This window comes from Embiotoca jacksoni, unplaced genomic scaffold (assembly GCF_022577435.1).
Source record: "Embiotoca jacksoni isolate LCO1_2020_lvr unplaced genomic scaffold, fEmbJac1.0.p SCAF_80, whole genome shotgun sequence".
NCBI lineage: Eukaryota > Metazoa > Chordata > Actinopteri > Embiotocidae > Embiotoca > Embiotoca jacksoni.
This window is the reverse complement of record NW_027185437.1, coordinates 836,619-855,174: the sequence shown is the minus strand read 5'-3', so window position 1 is coordinate 855,174 and position 18,556 is coordinate 836,619. Positions and strand designations below refer to the sequence as shown.

The 18,556-nt window shown below is 45.1% G+C and overlaps 1 protein-coding gene across 1 annotated transcript in view; it reads left to right on the top strand.

Annotated features, from left to right (window-relative positions):
• Positions 1-18,556, top strand: part of vps13d (vacuolar protein sorting 13 homolog D) — a 64,038-nt gene that overhangs the window by 24,529 nt on the left and 20,953 nt on the right. Inside the window, 20 exon segments of the mRNA XM_069139272.1 lie at positions 3,160-3,301; positions 3,479-3,689; positions 3,946-4,117; positions 4,530-4,645; positions 4,746-4,976; positions 6,085-6,383; positions 6,786-6,919; positions 7,701-7,856; positions 8,237-8,337; positions 8,339-8,418; positions 11,807-11,881; positions 12,428-12,628; positions 12,741-12,830; positions 13,510-13,650; positions 13,734-13,859; positions 14,133-14,204; positions 16,626-16,728; positions 17,877-18,029; positions 18,121-18,256; positions 18,343-18,390. Coding sequence (XP_068995373.1) covers positions 3,160-3,301; positions 3,479-3,689; positions 3,946-4,117; positions 4,530-4,645; positions 4,746-4,976; positions 6,085-6,383; positions 6,786-6,919; positions 7,701-7,856; positions 8,237-8,337; positions 8,339-8,418; positions 11,807-11,881; positions 12,428-12,628; positions 12,741-12,830; positions 13,510-13,650; positions 13,734-13,859; positions 14,133-14,204; positions 16,626-16,728; positions 17,877-18,029; positions 18,121-18,256; positions 18,343-18,390 — 2,787 coding nt within the window.

The following is an 18,556-nucleotide window of genomic DNA, read 5'->3' as shown; positions in this document are numbered from 1 at the left end:
TCAAACGTCCAGAGAACAAACTGAAATACTGAGTGTAGAAGACACGTGGTGTTCAGGATGTAAACACACCTTCAGCTCATTCCACTGTGTAACCAACCAGCAGGTGGCGCTACAGTCACTCAGTCTGATGGAGCAATTGTCTTTATTCATGATGTAATTTCTCTGTAAATTATTTTTATAGAACAACAGTTACAGAACTTCATTTTTTCTGTGAAGAATTTTATTCTGCATGCTAACTCATACAAGGACTCCTCCCACTACAAGGTATGACGGTGTGCTTCTGCTGTGGGGTGGAGACGGTTGCCATGGTTTCACTTTTCAATTATCCTCCTTAACTAACTGGTTACACCCAGCTGGAGGACACGCGGTTCATCTATTAAAACAAGTTCCGCCCACTAACAGACTCCACTGCTGGTTCATCAGCCTCCATCCCCGACACACGTTAGTGAAGTCACGGGTTCAAGAGGTCTGTGTTACCTCAGAGGATGGACGGTCCAGTGATGCCGTCAGGATGCTGCTCTCTGATTGGATAGTGAGATCTGTTAGAGGGCGGTTCGGGTCCTCAGAGAACTGAAATTACATCCAGACTGTCTCTGGTCCTGTTTTAAACCATGTCTCCTGCAGTGCAGTGGTTGCAGTGACACTGTGTGATGATGTCATGGATGAACATGTGCTGCATGTGATGACCAACTCTCCTGCCTCTCCAGACCTATATATTTGTATTTAATGTAGACCTATATATTTGATTTAATGTAGACCTATATATTTATATTTAATGTATACCTATATATTTATATTTAAAGTAGACCTACATATTTGTATTTAATGTAGACCTATACATTTAAAGTAGACCTATATATTTAATGTATACCTATATATTTAAAGTAGACCTATATACACTGCTCAAAAAAATAAAGGGAACACTTAAACAACACATCCTAGATCTCAATGAATGAAATATTCCAGTTCAAATCTTGATTCATCACATAGTGGAATGTGTTGAGAACAAAATAACATAAAAATGATCAATGGAAATCAAAATCATTATCCATGGAGGTCTGGATTCAGAATCATACTCCAAATAAAAGTGGAAAAATCAGATCACAGGCTGATCCAACTTCTGTGGAGAGTCCTGAAGACAAGTCCAAATGAGTCTCAGTAGTGTGTGTGTCCTCCACGTGCTTGTATCACTCCCTACAACGCCTGGGCATGCTCCTGATGAGACCACGGATGTTCTCCTGAGGGATCTCCTCCCAGACCTGGATTAAAGCATCGGTCCACTCCCGGACAGTCTGCGATGGACGTGGCGTCGGCGGACGGAATGAGACGCGATGTCCCGGATGTGCTGGATTGGATTCAGGTCTGGGGAACGGGCGGGCCGGTCCGTAGCATCGACGCCTTCATCGTGCAGGAACTGCTGACACACTCCAGCCACACGAGGCCGAGCATTGTCCTGCATCAGAAGAACCCAGGACCCGCTGCACCAGCAGATGGTCTTCAACGGGTCTGAGGATCTCATCCCGGGACCTGATGGCAGTCAGGGTACCTCTGGCTAGCACACGGAGGGCTGCGCTGCCCTCCGAAGAAACGCCTCCCCAGACCGTCGCTGACCCGCCGCCGAACCGGTCCCGCTGGAGGATGTTGCAGGCAGCAGAACGTTCTCCACGGCGTCTCCAGACTCCGTCACGTCTGTCACATGTGCTCAGTGTGAACCTGCTCTCATCCGTGAAGACCACAGGGCGCCGACGGAGAAGCTGCCGATCTCGGTGTTCTCCGGCAAAGTCCGATCGCCCCCTGTAAGCACAGACCCCACTTGTGGACGTCGGGCCCTCGTACCGCCCTCAAGGAGTCTGTTTCTGACAGTTTGAGCAGAAACATGCACATTAGTGGCCTGCTGGAGGTCATTTTGTAGGGCTCTGGCAGCGCTCCTCCTGCTCCTCCTTGCACAAAGGAGCAGATAGCGGTCCCGCTGCCGGGTTGTTGTCCTCCTACGGCCCCCTCCACGTCTCCTGGTGGACCAGCCCTTCTCCCGGTATCTCCTCCTGTCTTGATAATTGCCTCATTTCCACCTGTTTGTTCCATTTGTACAACAGCAGGTGAAACTGATCCTCAATCAGTGTTGATCCGAACTGGACAGGTTGATTTCACAGAAGTGGGATTGATTGGAGTTACATTGAGTTGTTTAAGTGGTCCCTTTATTTTTTGCAGCAGTGTATTTATATTTAAAGTAGACATTTATATTTAATGTAGACCTATAATTTATATTTAATGTAGACCTATATATTTATATTTAATGTAGACCTCTATATTTATATTCAATGTAGACCTATATATTTATATTTAATGTATACCTCTATATTTATATTTAATGTAGACCTCTATATTTATATTTAATGTAGACCTATATATTTATATTTTATGTAGACCTATATATTTATATTTAATGTAGACCTATATATTTATATTTAATGTATACCTATATAATTGTATTCAATGTTGACCTATAATTTATATTGAATGTAGACCTATAATTTATATTGAATGTAGACCTATATATTTATATTTAATGTAGACCTCTATATTTATATTTAATGTAGACCTCTATATTTATATTTAATGTAGACCTATATATTTATATTTTATGTAGACCTATATATTTATATTTAATGTAGACCTATATATTTATATTTAATGTATACCTATATAATTGTATTCAATGTTGACCTATAATTTATATTGAATGTAGACCTATATATTTATATTTAATGTAGACCTCTATATTTATATTCAATGTAGACCTATATATTTATATTTAATGTATACCTCTATATTTATATTTAATGTAGACCTATATATTTATATTTTATGTAGACCTATATATTTATATTGAATGTAGACCTATAATTTATATTGAATGTAGACCTATAATTTATATTTAATGTAGACCTATAATTTATATTTAAGGTAGACCTATATATTTATATTGAAATATAACACCAACAGATATTAAACCACATCAGAGCCTCCTATATTATAATATATTGTTTATTTAGTGATTTTTGATAATAATCAGCTGTTGTGTGAAAGTATTGATCACATCTCTACTAGACTTTCTGTTATTGATCACGTGTTTCCTGTACGTCTCCTCTGTCTGAACAGGAGCGGGTCCGGACTGCAGCAGGGAGGAGCAGTGAGGGGGAGCAGCCCTACTCCTCCTCCTCCTCCTCCTCCTCAGGCTTCACCCTCAGCCGGCCGCAGCCTCCCTCAGGGAGGAGCGCCGAGGAGGACCCTCACAGCTCAGGTGAGCACCGCTGACAGGAGAAAATGTTCACCTCAGTCATAATGACACCTGAAGTTCATCTCTCTGCACTGAAAGATCCACATAAACCTGGACTGAGTCTTTCGGGTCCACAGAACCAGAACCTTCCATTCTGTCCTGTGTGTGTCCAGTTAAACAGAATCTGCTCTCTCCCCTCAGAGGACCATGTGTGCCTGCTGGACTGCATGGCCTTAGACCTGCAGGAGGTGGACATCTTCGCTGCGGAGCGTCTTCCCTGTCAGCCGTGGGACAGTAAACCTGCTGATTCATCAGACCTGCTGTTCCCCTCCTACTCTGTCCGCCGCACCGGAGACAACCTGCTGAAGGACTGCTGCCGCCTCAAGCTCAAAGTGGAGCGCAACCTGGACAAGTACTGCTTCTGATCTATCTGTCAGGATCTGGTTCTACTGACCGTCTAACATCAGCAGCACTCAACAGGAAACATGAAGCAGCACTTCAGCTCGTTTTATTAAACCTTTACATCAGAATAATTCATGTTCTGCTTTGTTTTAACCTCATAAATATCAATAATGAGGATGTTTATGGAGAGTTTTATGTGTGCAGACAGAAGGTGTGACTGTGTCTTTATATCTTAACCGTACTAATAGCTGCCTCTGTGCCCTCAGGGAGCTGAGCCACGCGGTGCCGGACATGTCCGTCCATGGCAGCCTGTCGTCGGTGCACTGCTCTCTGGACGTGGAGCACTACCAGCTGATCCGAGGGCTGCTGGAGAACAACCTGGGAGAACCCGTGGAGGAGTTCCTGAGACCCTACAGCCTGCAGGACCCCAGCACATACGTAAGACACGCATGGTGATATTAACGCGTCCTGGGTGATCCGGTCCAGTCTGACAGTTCAGGTGGTGAATTACAAACCGGAAAGTTCTGTTCCACAGAGCAGGTTTTAAAAGTAAGTTGATCCTTTCCTGTATTTGAAGGTCAAACTGAAAGAAGAGCAACAGTTGATCTTCTGTCTCCACATGGTACAAACATACATGTGGGAGGAGTCACGGTTCCTCTGAGAGCTGCTCTGATTCTCTCCGTTACGTGATGTATGTTCATGTGCATGCAGAGCGGGGGGGAGGAGAGGGTTGTGATCCCAGCTATTGGACACATGTTACTGCAGTGATGAACAGACATCATGTATTTGTCATGTTTAAAACGTGTGTGATCAGTGTGTTCGTGGTGTTCAGTCTCAGATGTCTCTGCAGACCGTGCTGAGTGGAGACGTCTACACCACGTTGTCCTTCCTGGTGGACATGATGGACGTCAGTCTGGAGCTCCTGGACAGCTCCAAACCCTCCGAGGACAAACAGTCGTTAGCACGGTGAGACTCGTCTTACTCCTTCCAGAACCAGGAAGATCGGCTCAAAACCATGTCCACAGTGAAGGCAACACAGGACGTTTCATCTTTACTTGTCTCTCAGGTTTGACTTCATGAAGTCCAAGCTGCTCTTTGAGAGTTTCTCCAACGGGTCCAAGTCCATCAACCTGGTGTCTCACTCCCTGCTGGCGCACGACACCCGGTCCAGTGGGAGGAAGAAGATGAAGAAGACCAGAACAGCTGGTGGAGCGCGGTGCAACGTGTTCGACTGCATCCTGCAGCCCTCCAAGACCGGCTCCAACCGGGCCTCTCTGCAGCTGGAGCTGCACTACAGGTAAGACTGGGAGACCTTCAGAACCAGGGAGATGGTCCAGAACAACCTTCAGAACCAGGGAGATGGTCCAGAACAACCTTTAAAACCAGGAGAAGGTCCAGAACAACCTTTAGAACCAGGAGAAGGTGCAGAACAACCTTCAGAACCAGGGAGATGGTCCAGAACAACCTTTAGAACCAGAGAGATGGTCCACAACAACTTTTAGAACCAGGGAGATGGTCCAGAACAACCTTTAAAACCAGGAGATGGTGTAGAACAACCTTCAGAACCAGGAGAATGTCCAGAACAATCTTCAGAACCAGGAGAAATTCCAGAACAACCTTCAGAACCAGGGAGATGGTCCAGAACAACCTTTAGAACCAGGGAGAAGGTGCAGAACAACCTTCAGAACCAGGAAGATGGTCCAGAACAACCTTTAGAACCAGGGAGATGGATCCAGAACAACCTTCGGAACCAGGGAGATGGTCCAGAACAACCTTTAGAACCAGGTAGATGGTCCAGAACAACCTTTAGAACCAGGGAGATGGTCCACAACAACCTTTAAAAGTAGGAAATGGTCCAGAACAACCTTTAGAACCAGGAGAAGGTGCAGAACAACCGTCAGAACCAGGAGAAGGTCTAGAACAACATTCAGAACCAGGAGAAATTCCAGAACAACCTTCAGAACCAGGGAGATGGTCCAGAACAACCTTTAGAACCAGGGAGATGGTGCACAACAACCTTTAGAACCAAGGAGATGGTCCAGAACAACCTTTAGAACCAGAGAGATGGTCCACAACAACTTTTAGAACCAGGGAGATGGTCCAGAACAACCTTTAGAACCAGGGGAAGGTCCAGAACAGCCTTCACAACCACCAAATGGTCCAGGACAACCTTTAGAACCAGGGAGAACCAGAGATAAGGTGCAGAAACACTGTCAGAACCAGGGAGAAATTCCAGAACAACCGTCAGAACCAGGGAGAAGGTCCATAAACAGTCAGAACCAGGGAGGAGGTGCAGAACAACCGTCAGTACCAGGGAGAAGGTGCAGAACAACCATCAGTACCAGGGAGAAGGTGCAGAAGTTTTAGAGAGTTGGTTCCATGAGTTCTATTCTTCCCTCCCACAGATCCACTCGGGACTCCTCCTGCTTCACGGTTGTCCTCAACAACCTCAGGGTCTTCCTCATCTTCGACTGGCTCCAGCTGGTCCGGGACTTCCTGCGGGTTCCACCTGAGAGGCCCTCCAGTGGTACCAAGCCCCGTCAGCGCTGGCCCAGTAGCACCAGCACAGACTCCAGCACCGGTACCATAGCTAACATCACCGGGGCCGTCATGCCAAAGACGGTGAAGAGTGGGGTGGTCACCAAGAGGTCTACGGTACCGGTGATCCAGGACCACTGCCTGGAGGTCAAGATCAACGTCACAGGTGAGACCCAGAAGATCAGGGAGGATGAAACACTCTGTGGTTCTGGATGTAAACGTAGATATAGATACATAAATACAAACATACACGATAATGTTAATACCTCAGAAGACCCACCTGTCATCCCCCTAGCAACACTACACCTCCTTAGCAACCACACTGTGGGACATGTTGGACGGATCACATGGTAGAGCAGGTTGTCCACTGCAGGTTTACTTCTTTTGAACATGAACTGTAATGTGACCAAATCCAATGTTTTCTCCTGCTGGATTTAAAATGACACCGGTCCTGTTCAGAAGGATGTATCAGTGTGGAGGACACATGGTTCTTGGTTTGAATCCCAGAATGGAAAATCTGTCTGAGTATCTCGGTAAGTTAATCTTTTAATGGCTGTTTGGTTTTCAGGTACAGAGTTTGTGGTGGTGGAGGACTCATCCTGTCTGGATACCAACGCCATCATCCTGAAAGGAACCACCGTCCTCACCTACAAACCCCGTCTGCTGGACCGACCCTTCTCTGGCAGCCTGGCAGGGATCGAGGTGACTCCTCCCACTCTCACTGTCACCTTTTATATACTGGTGACACCATTTATATATTGAGGACACCGTTTATATACTGATGACACCCTTTATATGCTGAAGACTGTTTATATGCTGATGACTGTTTATATACTGATGACACTGTTTATATACTGATGACACTGTTTATATGCTGATGACTGTTTATATGTTGATGACTGTTTATATACTGATGACACGTTTATATACTGATGACTTTTTATATACTGATGACACATTTATATACTGATGACACCGTTTATATGCTGATGACACGTTTATCTACTGATGACTGTTTATATACTGATGACACCGTTTATATACTGATGATTGTTTATATACTGATGACACCATTTATATGCTGATGACACATTTATATACTGATTACTTTTTATATACTGATGGCACCGTTTATATACTGATGACACGTTTATATACTGATGATACCGTTTATATACTGATGACACGTTTATATACTAATGACATGACTGGGGGTGCAGATTATTATATTATGAAGAGACTGTTATTAATATGCTGTACTGATGTCCTTCTACTGCTGTTGTCACTGCATTACCTACCTGTACTCTAACTGACAGCAATATTATTGTTAACTACCAGTACTCCTCTATCTACTACCACTGCTCCTATACCTACTACCACTACTCCTCTATCTACTAACACTGCTTCTTTATCTACTACCATCCTCCTCCTTCCTCCAGGTGTTCTTCTGTTAATGCTTTACTGACCTACCTGTCCCCTCCAGGTGTTCTCCTGTCGGCTGGGCAGTGAGCAGGAGACGGCTCTGTCCATCATCGACCCGGTCAATATTCAGGTGGAGCTGTGTGGGAGCCCCACGTACCAGAGCAGCTCAGGTCTGCTGGATGCCTTCAACGTGGAGGACATCCCCCCGCTGCTGGAGGTCAGGAGTTAGCAACGAGCTAACAGGAAACAAGCAACGTGTTACTGTGGGGGTGCAGTGGTTAGCACTGCGGTTAGCACTATCTGGTGTAAGAACTGATGTCATCATGTGATATGATCCTGTGATGTCATGTCAGATGATCCCGTGATGTCCTCTTGATGTGATCCTGTGATGTCCTCTTGATGTGATCCTGTGATGTCATCATGTGATGTGATCATGTGTTTGATCATGTGATATGGTCCTGTGATGTCATCATGTGATATGATCCTGTGATGTTATCCTATGATGTCATCCTGTGATATGATGACCCTCATTATTTACTGCTGGTGAGGCTCCATGAACTGATGATGGCTCTTTGACTGGATGTGATTCTTTAACAGATTCAGTTTCCTGCTCTCGACATCCGTCTGTCCTACAACGACATCCAGCTCTTCCTGGCAATCACCAAGTCTGTTCCTACTGCCAGCTCTCACCGCCCCCCCCCCCTCTGCCACAACCCCCCCACCCACCACAGACGTTCCTCCCAAAGACAGCTTCAGGCAGAAGACAGAGGCCCTCATCGGTGAGTAAAGACCTGAGTGATGTTGAAGGACTAAACTCTTCCATTTAAATCTGTTTGTTAGTATCAGTGTTGATGAAATGTCGTTGAGTTCATTCTTTATTTACACTGATGACACACTGGTGATAAACCCCTTCTTACACTGGTGATACACCCCTTCTTACACTGGTGATAAACCCCTTCTTACACTGGTGATAAACCCCTTCTTACACTGGTGATAAACCGCTTCTTACACTGGTGATAAACCCCTTCTTACACTGGTGATAAACCGCTTCTTACACTGGTGATAAACCACTTCTTACACTGGTGATAAACCGCTTCTTACACTGGTGATAAACATCTTCTTACACTGGTGATAAACCGCTTCTTACACTGGTGATAAACCGCTTCTTACACTGGTGATAAACATCTTCTGACACTGGTGATAAACATCTTCTGACACTGGTGATGAACATCTTCTTACACTGGTGATAAACATCTTCTTACACTGGTGATAAACAGCTTCTTACACTGGTGTTAAACCGCTTCTTATTACTGGTGATGAACATCTTCTTACACTGGTGATAAACCGCTTCTTACACTGGTGATAAACATCTTCTTACACTGGTGATAAACCACTTCTTACACTGGTGATAAACCGCTTCTTACACTGGTGATAAACATCTTCTTACACTGGTGATAAACCGCTTCTTACACTGGTGATAAACCGCTTCTTATTACTGGTGATAAACCGCTTCTTACACTGGTGATAAACCGCTTCTTATTACTGGTGATAAACCGCTTCTTACACTGGTGATAAACCCCTTCTTACACTGGTGATAAACCGCTTCTTATTACTGGTGATAAACCCCTTCTTATTACTGGTGATAAACCGCTTCTTACACTGGTGATAAACCGCTTCTTATTACTGGTGATAAACCGCTTCTTACACTGGTGATAAACCGCTTCTTATTACTGGTGATAAACCCCTTCTTATTACTGGTGATAAACCGCTTCTTATTACTGGTGATAAACCGCTTCTTACACTGGTGATAAACCGCTTCTTATTACTGGTGATAAACCGCTTCTTACACTGGTGATAAACCCCTTCTTATTACTGGTGATAAACCGCTTCTTACACTGGTGATAAACCCCTTCTTACACTGGTGATAAACCGCTTCTTATTACTGGTGATAAACCCCTTCTTATTACTGGTGATAAACCGCTTCTTACACTGGTGATAAACCGCTTCTTACACTGGTGATAAACCGCTTCTTACACTGGTGATAAACCGCTTCTTACACTGGTGATAAACCCCTTCTTACACTGGTGATAAACCCCTTCTTACACTGGTGATAAACCGCTTCTTACACTGGTGATAAACCGCTTCTTACACTGGTGATAAACCGCTTCTTACACTGGTGATAAACCGCTTCTTACACTGGTGATAAACCCCTTCTTACACTGGTGATAAACCCCTTCTTACACTGGTGATAAACCGCTTCTTACACTGGTGATAAACCGCTTCTTACACTGGTGATAAACCCCTTCTTACACTGGTGATAAACCGCTTCTTATTACTGGTGATAAACCCCTTCTTATTACTGGTGATAAACCCCTTCTTACACTGGTGATAAACTGCTTCTTACACTGGTGATAAACCGCTTCTTACACTGGTGATAAACCCCTTCTTATTACTGGTGATAAACCGCTTCTTATTACTGGTGATAAACCGCTTCTTACACTGTTGATAAACCCCTTCTTACACTGGTGATAAACCGCTTCTTATTACTGGTGATAAACCCCTTCTTATTACTGGTGATAAACCGCTTCTTACACTGGTGATAAACCGCTTCTTACACTGGTGATAAACCCCTTCTTACACTGGTGATAAACCGCTTCTTATTACTGGTGATAAACCCCTTCTTATTACTGGTGATAAACCGCTTCTTATTACTGGTGATAAACCCCTTCTTACACTGGTGATAAACCGCTTCTTACACTGGTGATAAACCGCTTCTTACACTGGTGATAAACCGCTTCTTACACTGGTGATAAACCCCTTCTTATTACTGGTGATACACCCCTTCTTATTACTGGTGATAAACCCCTTCTTACACTGGTGATAAACCGCTTCTTACACTGGTGATAAACTGCTTCTTACACTGGTGATAAACCGCTTCTTACACTGGTGATAAACCCCTTCTTATTACTGGTGATAAACCGCTTCTTATTACTGGTGATAAACCCCTTCTTATTACTGGTGATAAACCGCTTCTTACACTGGTGATAAACCCCTTCTTACACTGGTGATAAACCGCTTCTTACACTGGTGATAAACCGCTTCTTACACTGGTGATAAACCGCTTCTTACACTGGTGATAAACCGCTTCTTACACTGGTGATAAACCGCTTCTTACACTGGTGATAAACCCCTTCTTACACTGGTGATAAACCCCTTCTTATTACTGGTGATAAACCGCTTCTTACACTGGTGATAAACCGCTTCTTACACTGGTGATAAACCCCTTCTTACACTGGTGATAAACCGCTTCTTACACTGGTGATAAACCCCTTCTTATTACTGGTGATAAACCGCTTCTTACACTGGTGATAAACCCCTTCTTATTACTGGTGATAAACCGCTTCTTACACTGGTGATAAACCGCTTCTTACACTGGTGATAAACCCCTTCTTACACTGGTGATAAACCGCTTCTTACACTGGTGATAAACCCCTTCTTATTACTGGTGATAAACCGCTTCTTATTACTGGTGATAAACCCCTTCTTATTACTGGTGATAAACCGCTTCTTATTACTGGTGATAAACCGCTTCTTACACTGGTGATAAACCGCTTCTTACACTGGTGTTAAACCACTTCTTACACTGGTGATACAAACTCTTTATATTCTCCATATTTCTGCATAATTGTGACCTAAAACAACTTCAGATTTAAAACATGACTAATTAGTATTTGTATTTATTTATGTTTTAATTAGCTTCTAATCAGCCAGTCACATCTTTTAAAATGATGTCTCCTAGCAACAGGGTGTACCCCATCCCCTCACTGAGAAGGTTTCTGTCCTTCTTCAGTCTCATGAATCTAAAAGTTAGAATCTCTAAATAGGACTCCAGATCCAGATATATTAAAGATCTCGCAGAGCTTCACACCATGTCGGTGTAGAGTGGGAGGAGTCACAGAAACAGCTGCTGGTTGTCATCAGGATGGAGAAGGTAAGTTTGGACTGCACCGACCCAGTCGGACTCTCCTCCTGATGATCGGGATGACCAACAGTTGCCATGGTGATCTCAGCAGAGGATCTTTATCTACTTCATGATGATGATGTTCAAGCAGATGTATAAAAAGTACTTAATAGAGCTCCTCATGAGGTCATGTGATGTCTCCACAGAGGGTCAGCTGACTCATCTACAGGACCTGGGTTTCAGAAAGGAGGACTGTAAGAGAGCCCTGATGCACTGTAAAGGTGAGAGACCCCGCCCACTGTCCTCCTCACCTTGGAGCCAGGAAGTAGAACTCACTGTAACATGTTTTATTGATCCCTGTGAGACATTTCATCACAACATGTCACTTGCTAATATTACACTCACAAATCATCGTTGTCTCGTCTCACTTCCTGGTTGGTGAAGTGTTCCTACTGCTGGAAGCTGTTTGTCTACCGTCATTAAACCAGGAGAAGAAGAGTCATTAGTGTCAGGTGTGTTCAGGAAAAGGTTGTTCTTCTCTCTGAAGTTGAGGAAGTAGTGAAGAAGTTAGGCTCCTCCTCCTCATCACACAGGAAGCTCACCTGGTGCACGAGCTGCTGTACGGAAGCAGTAGAGGAGAGAGACGTCCCTGGACAGGTGAGGAATGAACCTGTAGAGACCTGCTGGACACCTGTTCAGAGGCTCCTCCCCCTGCAGCCTCTCTGTCTGACGCCCCCTGGTGGTGGCAGCAGAGTGCCGGCAGCATGTTGTGAGGTACAGGTAACTTCCTGGACACCTGTGTAAAAGACGGACCCTATGTGTCTCAGGTCAGCTGGACCAGGCGGCCACCTGGCTGCTGGAGAACGCTGACGACATGGCGGGTCGTTCCAGAACCAGAGCGGACTCGGGCAGCACCAGCCACTCAGCCCCTCTGTCGGGGGTGGAGCTAAAGGCCGACAGCGTCTGCATCTGTTTCATCGACGACTGTCTGGACTGTGACATCCCGCTGGCAGAGATCACCTTCTCCAGTAAGACTCCTCCCTCTGTCCTGTCCCACTGTCCTGTCCCTCTGTACTGTCCCTCTGTCCTGTCTTGGTACCAGAGTTCAGCAGCGAGTGATGTGTGTGTTCTTTGTTTCAGGACTTTATGTTCTGCAGCGCATCGGATCGACTCAGGAAGGAAACACCAGCTTCACTCTATCAGGAGACTATTACAACAGAGAGCTGTCAGGTGGGCACATGTCTGTCTCTCTGTCTGTCTCTGTCTGTCTGTCTCTCTGTCTGTCTGTCTCTGTCTGTTTGTCTCTGTCTGTCTGTCTGTTTGTCTCTGTCTGGCTGTCTCTCTAGTTGTGTCTCTGTCTCTCTGTCTGTCTCTATCTGGCTGTCTCTGTCTCTGTCTGTTTGTCTCTCTCTGTCTTTCTGTCTCTCTGTATCTCTGTCTGTCTCTGTTTCTTTTTGTCTGTCTGTCTGTCTGTCTGTCTCTGCCTCTGTCTGTCTGTCTCTCTGTCTGTCTGTCTCTGTCTATCTGTCTCTTGTCTGTCTGTTTGTCTCTCTCTGTCTTTCTCTGTCTGCCTGTTTATCTGTCTCTGTCTGTTTGTCTGTCTCTGTCTGTCTCTCTGTCTCTGCCTCTCTCTCTGTCTGTCTGTTTCTCTCTCTCTGTCTTTCGCTCTGTTTCTGTCTGTCTGTCTGTTTCCCTCACACTGTCTGTCTCTGTCTGTCTCTCTGTCTCTCTCTGTCTGTCTTTGTCTGTCTGTCTGTCTCTCCGTCTCTCTCTGTCTGTCTTTGTCTGTCTCTTTCTCTCTGTCTGTCTGTCTCTCTGTCTGTCTCTCTGTCTGTCTATCTGTCTCTCTGTCACACACTCACACACGTTCACACACACACTCACTCTGACCCGTGTCCTGGTTCTGCAGGCTGGGAGCCCGTCATCGAGCCGTGGACCTGCTTCCTGTCGTGGCAGCAGCAGGCTGCAGGTCGTCTCCACCCTCCTCGTCTGAAGATGGCGGTTCGAGCGAAGCAGAGACTGGACCTGAACATCACCTCGGTACTGCTGGGTGAGTAGAGGAGGACGTGAACAGGTTCAGTTGGACCAGTCAGAACCACTTCTTTAATCATGAACACGACCCGGCTCCTACAGAACAGTACAACACCACCAAGAGTTCCTGGATCGCTGACTACTGTAAGGAGGAGGACCAGACGGCTCAGTCCTCACCTCACCTGTCCTGGATTGGATCCTCCGTGGACCCGCCTACCTTCAGTCAGAGTGAGTCCACACACTGATCAGAACCGTCTGTAGAACCCTGAACACCTGATGAACACCTGACACACCATCACTGCAAGACTGAGATCAGACCCAGTCCTGGTCCTGGTCCAAGTCCTGGTCCAGGTCCAGGTCCTGGTCCTGGTCCCTGAGGAGAGGACTGAGTGTGTGAAGTGTTTGTTTTCAGATGACTTGAATGCAGCATGAAGTGAAGTGTATGTGAGGATGATGACCTCTGACCTCTTGTGTCTGTCCTGTAACTGTCTCTGCTGCCAGGTCCTCTGTCTCACCTTAGAACTAGAAGCTCAGCCAGCCTGACCTGTCTCGAGCAGCACAGTCTGTCCTCAGGTACCGTCCTAAGTCCTCAGTCCAGACCCACGCTGTGTCCTCGCTCTCATCCAGCCATCATCCGTCCCCGGGGACGGTAGGGAGGACATCACGTCCTCAGACAGTGTAGGAGGGACGTCAGAGTCCCGGTGGGGGACAGACAGTGTAGTTAATGGAGCTTCACTGAGGAGAGAAGAAACAGAACTGATAAACAACTAAATAACGTTCATAAATGGACCTCAGATGTCTCTTTAACACAGTTGTTATTAGGGCCCGAGCACCGAGCATCGGTGCGAAAGCCCTATTGTATTTCATAAAAATGTTCTTCTCTTTCTTCTTCTCCTTACGTAAAGTGATTTTCCTTTTTGGAGGCTTTATCATATTCAAAAACTCATGAAAGTGGATACACATATGTCTCCCGGCGAAAAATTTCGTATTCTAGTGGAGTCGCGAATGGCTCGAGAGCGCCCCCTACAGAGATGCCCCGGCGACCACATTTACCTAAATTCATGAAATCCGGTGGACACGTGTATCACACCTGGACGCACAAAAAAGTTACATTGCACCGTTATATCAACTCGACAGGAAGTCCACCATTTTGAATTTAGTCGCTATTTTGGCCGATTTTGACACGTACTTTGTCGAACTCCTCCGAGGGATTTTGTCCGACCGACTTGAATTTAGGTTCTATGGATAGAAAACATGTTTGGGATTAAAAGTTATCAAAATAATTTGTTTTCATCGATGTGTGTGCCCGTGAGAGGCGGCCATCTAGAGCGTCTCGCCATGAAACTAGGAGTTGCTTTAAATCTTATGTACATGGACCGACCTTCTCCAAACATCACAGGTATGATAATAGCCCCGCCCTGAAGACCCCTGTGGGGTAATAGTCACTCATAGTCATAGCGCCCCCTGTTGGCCACTGGAAATGACACTTTTCATACTTTCACATTCTACGTCGAGCTGGTTGATCATATAAACCTAAAGTCGGGTCACAATAACCTAAACATGTAGTTGATGATATATTGAGACATTCGTTCGACTTTGTCAATGGGCGTCGCCGTGACGATGCGGCAAAGTTGGATGTCTCGCCGTGACACAGGAAGTTGATGTTTAAGGTCAAAGGATGCTTGAAACCTCACGAAACGTGTCACATACATCCGGCGTGGTGAGACGATGCATCTGATGTGTTTTGCGAGTGGGCGTGGCCAAATGGCTCGCCAGCGTCCCCTGCTGGAGACAGGAAACAAGACAAAAATAGCAACTTTAAGCGGGGATACGCGGTCCCTCGCGCACCGCACTTCGGGGAGTCGGCGCGCGGGAGTGTGAGGGCCCGTACATCACTGCTTGCAGTTTTAATTATTATTATATCCTCTCAACTGTCTTTGTCCTCCACCTCATTGTCTCTGTTGTCATTTACCTGTTCCTCCTCCTCCTCATCCTTCTGTCTCCTTCTCCTGAGCAGCATGTTTAGTGTGTTTGTTCACTGCATGGCCTGCAGCTGATTTCAGTTAAACTTTATTGTGTTCTCCAATGATGATCGTAGACTGTTGTGATGATGAAGCAGACTGATGTATGATTGCACACTACTATACTACACTATACTACTACACTGCACTACTATTCTATGCTACTACACTATACTACTACTCTATACTACTACACTATACTACTACTCTATACTACTATGCTCTAGTAGTAGCTAGTAGTATACTACTAGCTACTACTAGACTACTATACTACACTATACTACTATTCTATACTACTACTCTATACTACTACACTACTATCCTACACTCTTCTACTACACTATACTACTACTCTATACTACTACACTACTATACTACACTCTTCTACTACACTATACTACTATATACTACTACTATATACTGCTAGACTACTATACTACACTATACTACTACACTATACTACTACTCTATACTACTACACTATACTACTACAACACTACTATACTACTCTATACTACTACAGTACTATACTACTCTATACTACTACACTATACTACTACTCTATACTACTAGACTACCATACTACTACTACACTACTATACTGTTACACTGCTATACTACACTATACTACTACACTGAACTACTACTTTATACTACTATACTATACTACACTACTATAATACACTACTACACTACACTACTACACTATACTACACTACTTTACTGTAATACAGACGTGGTCCTGGTCCACCTGGCCCTGGTCCTGGTCCTGCTGTTGGTTGAGTTTGTCCATCAGTTGAAGGGTTGTTTGAATCACAGCAGTCTGCTCACATCAGTTTTTGATCACTGAGGTTCATTCCTGTTCAGAGGAGGATGAAGGATTGTGAATGCACCTTTGCTTTGGCTGCTTTACATCACTCCTCAGTTAGAACTCCCATCCTGTCTCTGACTGACTTCGTCCCTGTCCCAGCAGACGTGAAGCTGTCCAAGAGGAGGCAGCCCTTCGTGCCGTACGCTCTCCGTAACCACACAGGATGCACCATGTGGTTCGCCACTCTGACCACGACGCCCACCAGGTAGGTGCAGCCATGCCCACCTCCATCGGTCCAGTGTGGAGGAACATGTGTAGTCCAGACTGTAAGATGTAAAACAGAATCAGGAAGCACCACCTGCTGTGGAGAGTCCAAGGCTCCATTGGAGCATCGGGGACAGTTCAGTTCACAACAAACATCAATTTACAAACGTCAGTTTACAATCGTCAGTTTACAAACATCAGTTCACAACAAACGTCAGTTCACAACAAACATCATTTCACAAACATCAGTTCACAACAAACATCAGTTTACAAACGTCACTTCACAACAAACATCAGTTTACAAACATCAGTTCACAAAAAACATCAGTTTACAACAAACATCAGTTTACAAACATCACTTCACAACAAACATGTTTACAAACATCAGTTTACAAACATCAGTTTACAACAAACATCAGTTCACAACAAACATCAGTTTACTAACATCACTTCACAACAAACATGTTTACAAACATCAGTTTACAAACATCAGTTTACAACAAACATCAGTTTACAAACATCACTTCACAACAAACATGTTTACAAACATCAGTTTACAACAAACATCAGTTCACAACAAACATCAGTTTACTAACATCACTTCACAACAAACATGTTTACAAACATCAGTTTACAAACATCAGTTTACAACAAACATCAGTTCACAACAAACATCAGTTCACAAACATCAGTTTACAACAAACATCAGTTCACAAACATCAGTTCACAACAAACATCAGTTTACAAACATCACTTTACAACAAACATCAGTTTACAACAAACATCAGTTTACAAACATCACTTTACAACAAACATCAGTTCACAACAAACATCAGTTTACAAACATCACTTCACAACAAACATCAGTTTACAAACATCTGTTTACAACAAACATCAGTTCACAACAAACATCACTTTACAACAAATACCAGTTTACAACAAACATCAGTTCACAAATATCACTTCACAAACATCAGTTCACAACAAACATCAGATTTTACAAACATCAGTTCTCCTTTGTTCTCCTATGAAGACGCTGCATGACTGATCCAGACTGTCCACCGGCCGGTTCCGGTCCTCGGGCCGTGTTTTGACCCTTTGTGGTTTAGAGACTGATGTCAGAATGATGTCTTCACACGTTCCCCACAGGGTGGCGCTGTCTCACAGCAGCAGTGCAGACTCCATCTCAGAGGTCCACGGTCCCGGCGCTGATGACACCCACAGTGTGGTCCAGTGGAGGGAGGTCCTGCCCGGCGAGGAGATCCCCTTTGAGTTTGAGGCCCGGGAGAAACTCCGGCACCGGTACCGTTCTGACTCTTGTCCATGATTCTGAACCATGACTCTGTTTCCTCATCATGTATGATGTGTCCGTGTCCCTTGGTGTCGCCCTCAGACACACACATGAGCTGAAGCTGCACCAGCTGCTGGTCCGGGTCTGTGGCTGGGAGCAGGTCAAGCCGGTGTCGGTGGACAAAGTGGGCGTGTTTTTCCGTTACGCCGCTCCTGACAGGAACAACTCATCCAACACGGTGAGGACGCCTCTGACCTCCACTCATGACGGGGACATTCAGGTTGTCTTTGACGTCTCACGTCTTCTGTCCCGTTCTGTCGGCAGGTCGGCAGCCCCATCAGCAGGACCAACATCATCCACCCTCATGTTTACGTGAGTCTTCTTTCTACATCTACTGCAGGACACCACACATGTGGACACCTGTCCTTAGCTGTCCCTCTGGTTGTCCCATCTGAGACTCTGTCCCTCTGGTTGTCCCCTCTAAGACTATGAGGATTACTGCGACCTGTCAACCACTAACATTTTATAAACCTTTGAA